The sequence below is a fragment of the Salvia miltiorrhiza genome, chromosome 4 (genome assembly GCF_028751815.1).
Source record: "Salvia miltiorrhiza cultivar Shanhuang (shh) chromosome 4, IMPLAD_Smil_shh, whole genome shotgun sequence".
Lineage (NCBI taxonomy): Eukaryota > Viridiplantae > Streptophyta > Magnoliopsida > Lamiales > Lamiaceae > Salvia > Salvia miltiorrhiza.
In genome coordinates this window covers 33,337,296-33,347,271 of record NC_080390.1, presented here as the reverse complement: position 1 = coordinate 33,347,271, position 9,976 = coordinate 33,337,296, and the positions used below count along the sequence as shown (strand labels likewise).

The following is a 9,976-nucleotide window of genomic DNA, read 5'->3' as shown; positions in this document are numbered from 1 at the left end:
CATCCAGCAACCCGTATTTTAGGGGAAAATGGAAGCAAGTCATTTTTATACAAATTGATAGTTTGAAGTTTAAAAGTATTTTTATAGTTCAAAATATTTTTGATAAAGCGAGTATAATATAAAGTTTAAAGTGATATTCACCCTTAAATTAAATATATATATACATATATATAAGTTAAATTTCTTTGAATTACTCCTTCCAGATAAGTGTGGTGTCGATGAGAGAACACACATTTTAAGAAGAGTAAAATTTTGAAGTAGCCAAAATGAAGCATAAAACACAATTTATGGCCACACATTGAAAAAACACAAAATTTGGCCATTTTTATTGATTTGGACGTTTTTACCCTTAATGAGGCGGACCGGGTAGGATCAGGCACGCGGGTCGCGTGCTGGGTCGGGTTAGGCACTTATGGCACTATTAGTGCCATAAGTGCCAAGATTTTACTTTGATTTTATTTTGGATTTCCGTTGGCAGCCATAAGTGCCAACGGAAATCCAAAATAAAACCAAGTAAAATAATCATTTTGGGCAATTATGGCACTAATAGTGTCGTACGTGCAGCACAAATACAGAAACAACAACATCATTTAAACCCTAAATGGAACATCTAAATCCTAAATGGATAATCTAAACCCTAAATGGAACATCTAAACCTCAAATGGATAATCTAAACCCTAAATGGAATATCTAAACCCTAGGGGGAAGTGTGCACTTATGGCACTAATAGTGTCATAAGTGCCATACGTGCAGCACACAGATCAGATCAGATCTGCCATGGCTGAAATCGAAGGAGGCGGCCGATGGAGGAGGCGGCGCAACGATCAGATCAGATCCACCGCCGCCGCCTCATCAGACCAGATCTGCCGCCGCCGCGCGCTGGAGAGAGAGAGAGAGAGGGAGATGAGAAAGAGAGAGGAGAGAGCGGCAGCCGCTGGAGAGAGAGAGATGGAGGATCTCCTCCACCACCGCCGCGAGAGCTCCGACGAATTCTCCAAGCTCGGCGCCGCTGCCGCGCAGCCGCTGGAGAGAGAGAGGAAGGGAGATGAGAAAGAGAGAGGAGCCGCTGGAGTAGAGAGAGGGAGATGAGAAAGAGAGAGGAGCCGCTGGAGAGAGAGAGAGAGGGAGATGAGAAAGAAAGAGGAGAGAGAGAAGGGTAGAATAGTCATGACATACAAAAAATGGCCAAAATTTATGTTTTTTCAAATGGTGGACAAAATTTGATGTTGTATGTTGAATAGGGTCATTCGGCCCTATTGTTTCTTTTAAGAAATTATTGAAAGATGTATATAAAGTGAAAAAATAGAAACAACAAAGTTGATTTATTAGGTAATTACTAAATGCTTTGTGAGTTGATTTGTTTGTAAATATTGTGTGTAAATTAGGATAAAAAATACGAAGGTATATGTCCTAAAATAGAAAGACCATATCGATTGTGAAGGGAAGAAAATGACAAAAGAACTACGCTTGTCGTGTTACTGGGGGGTATTTTGTAAAGAGGTTAAATTTAGGATAAAATAATGTTTTATGTTTCGAACTTTCAGCGTTTTCTGTAAACTTTCTCGAACTTTCGTCAATCTGATTGGCAATAGGATTTTGTAAATAAAAAAATTTCTTAAGAAATCTCGAACTTTCAACATTTTTTATGGATTAATTGCCTATAAATGCACAAACTATAATTAAAATTTGGTTTTTAACCAAATCTATTTTTTTGATCAAAAAATAAATAAACTTTTACTTTTTTAGAATTTGACCTGACTTCAAAAGTTCATTGGCCAATAACTTGATTGTCTGAATTCTGATGGGCAATCTCAAGGTACCATTGGAAAGCTATTGACATTATCTTTTTAATGATACTTATATTGTTGGATTTTGGTCATCGGAAGTGGTCGAAAAAAAAATAGAGAGTTTCGTGACCTCAACTTTCATGACATTTTTTTTACCACTTCTGGTTATCAAAAACCAACAATATAAGTATAATTAAAAACATAACGTTAAGAGCTTTCCAACGATACCTTCAGAGTGCCCATCAGAATTCAAACAATCAATTTATTAGACGACGAACATTCGGCTCATGCCAAATTCCAAAAATATAAAAGTTTATGTATTTTTTGACCAAAAAAATAGATTTGGTCAAAAATCAAAATTTGGGTATAGTTCGTGTATTTATAGACAATTAACCATTTTCTTTATAGAATGCCCTATATAAAATTTGGTGACAGAAAGATGACTACTCTCAAATTGATTACAGTTTAGTTGTGAATTCTACGTCACCAAATTAATAATTTGTGAATTCTACATCACTAAATTAATAATTTAAGACTTCACCGATGAAATGAATCATTTTCGGTTACCGTATTTTATATAGTGATGCATTTAATAGAAAAGCTGAAAATTTAAAATATTTTACAAAAATGCTAAAAGTTCAAAAAATAAAACACCGTTAACCTTAAAACTTAAGCCGGTCATGTTTGACAGTTTTCGTTGGATCCCTGAATGTGTCTGAAAATTTAAAATTTCGGTGTAAAAAAATTTCTTTTATATACAATAATACAATAATCGATCTTCAGACTTCAGGTTGAACAAATGAAATGAGTGTATGCGACTTAGGTCTTTTTTTTTTTTTTTTTTTTTGGGTGAGGTGGGTTGCAATATGTCTTTGATTTGTATTAAGTTCTCTCACATCACTAGAAAGGTCATCTCGAACTAGTTATACAAGTTCATATGTCGACAAATAGTTTTCTCGTACACATGCATGACATTTACAGTGAGGCTTACAAATTAAATTGTATATGTAGCAATAAAATCTGCTAACTTTCCATCATAAGATGCAGAAAAGAATATGAAACATCATGTAAAGAGAAGTATGATTTCATAACGAGGATGATGTAGTTGTAAATACTAGTCATGGAGACAACCTCTCCATTTTCCATGCCCCCTTTCCATCCGGAGTATAGCGCAACCTGTCAAACGAGGTGACACAAAAACGACGACGTGCTGAGATTCACCGTGACAAAAAGAGAGAACAGAATTGTTAATCTACATCATCGTGTTTAGGGACATTTATTTTGAAGTGACAACATGGATATATAAACAAACAATAAACTAGGCTAATCAGCCACATACTTTAAAAGATTGAACAACTTTTAGCTTTTTATATCATGTGATCCTTCAAATATTTTTAGTCCTATGTATTTCAAATATTTTTAATCCTATGTATGTAAATCTACGCTATTACTCAACATAAACGCCGTTGCATCTTCGCTGCAGTCAACCTGAGAGTTCTCCCACGAGCGTTGTTAAATAATAGTATTGATAACTTTTCATTCGTGCAACACCAATAAGTAGGTTGATAGTAGCCACAAAGAAAGTGTTGTGAAATATTACCTATCGTGCAGGCGGGATGGTTGTCCTTGCCAGAACTCGAAAACCTCTGGTTTGAGTCTATATCCTCCCCAATATTTGGGTTTTGGAATCAGGCTTCTGGACCACACAAGGACTCGTACAGTTAATAATATATAACTATATATATATATATATTTAAAAAAAGAAAAGAAAAGAAAAGAGGATGATATGATGATAATCACATAAAATGATTCAGTATTACTGGGCTTTGGACAAAACATGAGATGCCATATAATACAAAAATAACTTCTATAAAAGCCCGATTTTTCTTATCCAACTGCCACACCAATTCTAGGATACAGGCAACGAACATCATTCCTCAACTGATAATTGAGCTACCACTTGCAACGTATACAAACTATAAATGCAGCATGTCATAATGAAGCCAGACACAAAATGATCAGTAAAGTGAATTTCCAATAAATTTGTATGATGCATCACTCTAAATTCAGAAAGTAAATAAATTATTTTATAATCCAACAATAAATGGTTGAATATCTTTATATTCACCAATGAAGAGTCATTTACATAGTTAAATCATGAACAAAAGACTGCAAACTAATCACAAATAGACACTCTACGTAGGTTAGCTATTTCAGTAGTAGTGTGAGCAACTAACCCGTCAGAGTACTTGGCCTCCAGTTCTGCCTGTTGTTGGTAAAGAAACTGCCTTCCAGGGATTACAGTGCTCTAGGAAACAAGAAATAGATCTTGGTAAATTTTCACAAGCATAGACGAAGAAGAACACGAGGGACTACATATCAGAGAGTACCCCCAGCCTCCCCCTTTCCTGCTCCCCCAAACCAAAGAAAAGAAACAAAAAAACAAACCTGTTTGCTGACAATTGCACCAATCTGGCTTCCCCTAGGACGGCTGTGGAAGTACTGCTCGGATTCTTCATCAGAAACCTTTTGCACTGGCCCTTCAATCCTTACCTAAAGCCAAGTCAGATAGTGAAATTTTACTTGGGGAACTTGAAGACATGCATCATTTTGCAGAGTTATTTGCCTTATGTTTCAAGTCCTATCCTAAAGATTATAATAACTTTGAAAAACAAGAATCGAGGTAGCTAAGTTATTTTCAAGCTTCCAGGTGCATCCGAGTCTAGGAGTACACTGCTTCACCAAAAAGAAATTGTTCTTTGACAAGAAAATGTTTGTCCCTGTTCTAATAATCATCCCTTTATGAGACTTCTTGTCAAGCCATGAATCGGAAACTTGGTAAAACCACCATTCTTGTATCTCCTGCCAAAGTTCCAAAGCCATAATACGAAATGAAAGCTGTCTCCCTAAGTAAAGGAAATGGAGACAGAGGTTCCACATGGATCTATGGCTTCATGACTTGTGAACAGAATTTTATGAAGAATAAGAGGTACCTGGCGATTTAAGGCACCCCAATAAAACAGGAGAGCAGCTTGAGGGTTTTCTGATATTTGATGAGCTTTTTGACTTCCATAATTCGTGTACCTATCAGAAGATGACGAGGTTTAAGACTTCTGTAATGGCCAATAGAATTCTGATCAGGCTTTATGCCCCTGGATCAGTGTAGAATAGCATAATTTACCAGACGAAACCATCTCTGTCAAATCCTTTCAGCAATACCATTCTTGACGAGCTGCAGTAAAAGCAACAGAGAAACAATATCATGATTGAGTTCATGATATGCAAATTAAAGTCTTAGCAGCCAGTATCTCATGCAATCTATTTAAAATGTGATCCCCTACTTGTTCGGTCCGGCAGAGATGCCTCAAGCATATTAAAGAACTAATTGCTTCCGTAAATTTGACTACCATGCTTCAGAGGCATGGAGAATAGTGGCCTCACTAACACAATAAATGGAAAAGAATCATATTTCAAGACTAAGAGAACTTGCATCTCATAGAGAAATCTCAAACAACAATTTTTCGAAATGGTCATACTGTAGCATAAAAGATACCACTGCAAAACAAAGTAATTTAACATGGTCTTCCAGATTTTATTCAAGATCTTATTCTTTGGCAAACATCTTGCTAGTAGCTATCCAGTTAAATATTTTACATGGAAATCTGAATATATATACAAGTCGAAGTAAAACTGCTAGAACAAAGAAAAAACTAGAATGCTATAGTAGTTAAATAGAATAATAGTACAATAACATAAACAATAGCCACCCAGGTAGTTGCCAGAACATCATTACTGAGCAATTAAATCAGGTTAAAGACAATAATCTTACGGCTTCCCATCCTTCCCTGTCGTGCAAATGGCCATAGCATTTGGTTCCTTCAAGGCAGCTGCCACGGCATCATCAAACCATTTCTGGAACTACAATATCATAAAATGACATAGATAAAACATTCTTACAGAAAATTTCAGACAAAATCATAGAAGTACAGGCAACTCAACTAGCCACTTGACTAGAATTACATGGTGTGGTAAATAATTTCAGAGTTATAGAGCTGAATATATAAACACCAGCACCTAAATATGAAGACACTCTGTTTGAGGTGAAGAAATACCTGAGTAAATGGATCAGCTTCAGCTTGGTCCTCAGATAACTCAGGAGAAATGTAGTTCTCTCTAAGAGCTGATATATCAACTCGTGGAGGCTTACCAATCCGGACACACATAGAAGTTCCAGGATATTCTGGAAGGTTTAGCTTGAATTTTTCAGCAATGGCAGGGGGAACAAATCTGCCTCCAAGGAAATGGTGAGGGCCAGAGAATCTTTTGGCACATAACTTAGGAGCAGTCAAGGAAACCTATACACAATTTGCAGCATTTAATATCCTGTCAATAGCAAGAAGAGAAGAGAACATGTTCGTAATGTCTGCAGACTAAAGGTAAATTTCTGAATCATAGATACATACCAGCAAGTCCGGTCTAATGCCTTTGCCACTCAGATCACCTTCTTCAACATGCCACCCAGATGGAATATCAACCGAGACTATGACAGGTGATTTCTCATTCTTCTCATTCCGGTTTCCTAAAGCTACCAACCTTTGTATAATATCATCAAAAGGAGGCCTCGGGCTGCCTGGATAGAGGTTGACAAGAATTCTATAAAAAGTAATATCAGACTAAATAGAAGCTAGAGAAACGACATACATCATTATAATCTCTAAGTGCTCCTAATGTGAAATTATTGGCCTTGTGAAATCTAGGAACCCAAAAGTGCATTGGGTAAAATATGTGAGAAATATATATGATAAAAAGTCCTTCTGCAGAGTATAATATGCCAAGCACAATATAAGTCCTTCTGAGGTGTACATGGTACTTGCGCAATACCTGGAACTTTAGGCAAGCAAAAAATTCATTCTAGAAAAGCACATTCAAATGGATTTAATTACAATAACATGCTAACATAAGTTGAACTTATAGGTTCATTCTGTTTGCATTGCGACAACTGACGAGTCATGAACAGAGAAATAATGCAACTAAACTATTCTGCTGGGAATGGATTCACCGTCCTAGGCCAATAAGGGTATGATAAAGTTTATGATTATGGCGAAACAAGTTAGCGCTTATCCAGAAAAATTGCAGTCAACTTAATCTTTTTTCTTAATGTTGATGACAATCCACTTGACACCAATAAATACAAAAAGTCAGAAACATGTTTAGCTAAAGTTTGACTAACAAAATTTGGAAGGAAGTAAGTGTACCCTGGAATGAAAACCCAAATACTGCATCCAGTACAATGTCAAAGCTTGTTGATAAGTCCACTGGCAGGTCTTCAACTGACAGGAAAGGAATGGGAAGCGACTCCAACTAAAAAACTCAAGCATCAGCATTGCTGCAAGATCCTGTAATTTAATTTCAGTTCTAGTAGTTTGAGCTATGTCCTATACCTGTGTAACCAGACCATTGTAAAGAGCCTTAGCAGTACGCTTTGGATAACAAACGAATGGATTATATCCAAAGTGATGCAAATGACGAGCAGCTACAAGACCATCACCACCATTATTCCCCGGGCCACATATAGCAAGAACACGGTTATGTTCAGCTGGTTTATAGACCTGCATCGGAAGCATTCATCAATTACTATTACTAGATCACAAGGAAAAATAGAATTAGCAAAGAATGCCATAATTATTCATATTGATCACATATGCACGGAAATAAATGCAATAATAGTATCACGCGTGCTACTGGCTGCTATATTAACAATCAGTCCCGGTGGTGAACGTGAATCAAGCTCTTTTCACGATTCCTTGCAATTAAACAATGAAAAAAGAAAACTAATACGGTAGTACCTCCATTTACGCACCTGTTATAACTTTTAAACTCAATAGCACTAAACAGAAATCAAATTCGCCATTAATCACAGAATGGCGCATAAAATAGCTCACCTCAGCTATCGACGTGGCCACACTCAAACCAGCCAATTCCTGCATTCAGAAATGTCCAGATTTCTCAACAACTCCAACCTAAAAACAAAGCTGAAAAAGTTGAAGTCTGTAAAGTAAAATGACCATCAGCTGATCAACGCTGAAGCCAAGCGGCCCCATCAGAATCTCATCGATTTCCGCAGCTTCTCGCTGATTCAAGTAGGATATCGACTCCGGGTCGCTCGCAACCTTCGCCGATGCCATGGATTTAGCTCTAGTAATCGACCTCGAACAATATTCCCGCGAATTAGCCCTCGAATTCGAACTCCAGGAACCCTGAATCCAGAACCGAAAATACAACCGCCAATCAGCTCACACTGTCCTATGCCAGCTGAAAATTATAGTAACTGCAGTAACCATACACATAATATGCGTGTGATTGCGCGTAAAACGAGCGTCAAATTATACGTTTGGTGCAGCAAATGCTGTACCTGGCCTACAAATGGAGGAGAAAGGAAATGAGAGCTTAGAATTTGATTAGGGCGATTGAAATTGGGGATAATTGAGACATTCAAGCGCGATGATTGGGTGAGGAGACATCTCATGGTCTTGGCTTTCCGCAGCAATGGCTGCAGCATTTTTATTTTGATGAAATTAAATAAAGCCAAAAATAGGTCGTTTATTGCCCTCCTCCAGCATAATACTCCCTTCGTCCCAAACGAAATGTCTCTTTTCAGCACGGAGATTAAGAAATGTGTATAAAATAGATAAAAATCATAAAATAGATTGATATAAATTATTTAAATATTAAGTATAGAGAGAGTGTATTGCCAAAAAAGGAAACATGACATTTCGTTTGGTATAGCCCAAAAAGAAAAACAGGACATTTCGTTTGGGACGAAAGGAGTAATATTTATTTTTCCTCTTTTTTTAATAAATTACATAAAAAAATAAAATTTCACGACGACGAAGGATCTTGGACATTAACCTTCTACCACTAGACCAATACGAGCACACAATTTATCTTCCTCTTTGATTAATTTTCCTCTTCTTTTATAGTGATTAAGTAGTTATGGTTACAAATTTATCTTTTTTAAAAAAGAAAGTTATAGATCAACAAAAGGTAGCTATAGATTATGATAGTATTATTTTTTTGAAGGAAGAGTATATAATAACAACCTCGTATGTCGTGTATAGTAACTTATGTTTTATATCAACGTAATTAATTAATGTGTTAACAAATTTTAAAAATAAAAAGATAAAAAAGATAAGGTTGTTATTATATATTATATAGATATAGATATAGATTATTATTATTATTATTATTATTATTATTACGTTCACCTACTTGGGTCAAGTACAATGGGTGAAAAATATAAATAAGAGCAAAGAATCAGCCATGACAACATAGCCTAGGCAGACCACCGTTGGCAGTCCACCCGTGGAAACGCCGCCTGTAACAGCTATGTCAACGTCACCTGTGGCGATTCCAGCTATGTTAACCTCCATTTGTGACAGTCGTGTCAACGCCACCTTTGGCGTCTCCAATGTCAACCTTGGCACCTCCAACCATGTCAACAATTTAGACCTAATTGCACTGTTTAATGGGCTTAATTTAGGGCTAGGTCCATATAAATATGACTCTTATGTATAGAATTAGGGGCTGATTCATTAGAGCATCCGCAACGCTCTACTCGATGGCTTACTCGAGTAGAGCGTTGCACTCGTGTAGGGGCGTTGTGGGGGGGGGAGGGGGGTTACTCGAACCATACTCGAGTGCTCGTGTAGCACTCGAGCAGCGCGTGCACGGCACACGCTCAAATAAAAAAAATTTATAAATTTTAAATTTTAAAAATGGCAACGACTATTTGGGCTAATTTTTTTTATCCAACGGCTATTTTAGCCGTTTGGCATTTTTTTTATTTTTATTTCTCTCTTTTCTCTCTATAAATACTACTTCTCCCTCCCTCATTCATCACAACCCACTCCTTCTACCTCCTTCTTCCTCCTTCAATTTTTCTTAAAAAATCTCATCTTTGTTCTTCCAAAAATGACGGAACCTCAGCATGATTCTTCGCCTGATTTCGACGATGTACCTGAAAAGTTCGTGGAGTGGGTAGAGTTGCAGAAACAAGTGCTTGCTCCATACTGCTCCCAACCGGTGCCAGAGCCGGCGCGTGTCAAACGTCCACCGTGATCGTGAGGAGGCCCATGTACGTCTTATGCAAGACTACTTCAACGACAATCCGACATACGGTCCTACTTTTT

General features: G+C 37.0%; 1 protein-coding gene across 4 annotated transcripts; it reads right to left on the bottom strand.

Moving 5' to 3' along the window:
* Positions 1-2,725: 2,725 nt before the first annotated feature.
* Positions 2,726-8,375, bottom strand: LOC131021227 (pyridoxine/pyridoxamine 5'-phosphate oxidase 1, chloroplastic-like). 4 transcript variants are annotated; one of them, XM_057950336.1, is made up of 14 exons: positions 8,131-8,375; positions 7,853-8,044; positions 7,730-7,768; positions 7,229-7,396; positions 7,043-7,148; positions 6,251-6,417; positions 5,900-6,142; positions 5,617-5,705; positions 4,969-5,019; positions 4,781-4,871; positions 4,236-4,340; positions 4,025-4,095; positions 3,388-3,483; positions 2,726-2,963 (listed from the first exon to the last, which is right to left on the bottom strand). In XM_057950336.1, the coding sequence occupies exons 1-14, from the start codon at positions 8,344-8,346 to the stop codon at positions 2,906-2,908; spliced, it is 1,692 nt and encodes a 563-aa protein (XP_057806319.1). In that variant the 5' UTR covers positions 8,347-8,375; the 3' UTR covers positions 2,726-2,905. The 4 variants fall into 4 exon arrangements, with proteins under 4 accessions (XP_057806319.1, XP_057806320.1, XP_057806322.1 ...); XM_057950337.1 differs by having other exon boundaries at positions 8,200-8,375; XM_057950339.1 differs by having other exon boundaries at positions 7,853-8,115; positions 8,200-8,340.
* Between the last annotated feature and the right edge of the window lie 1,601 nt (positions 8,376-9,976).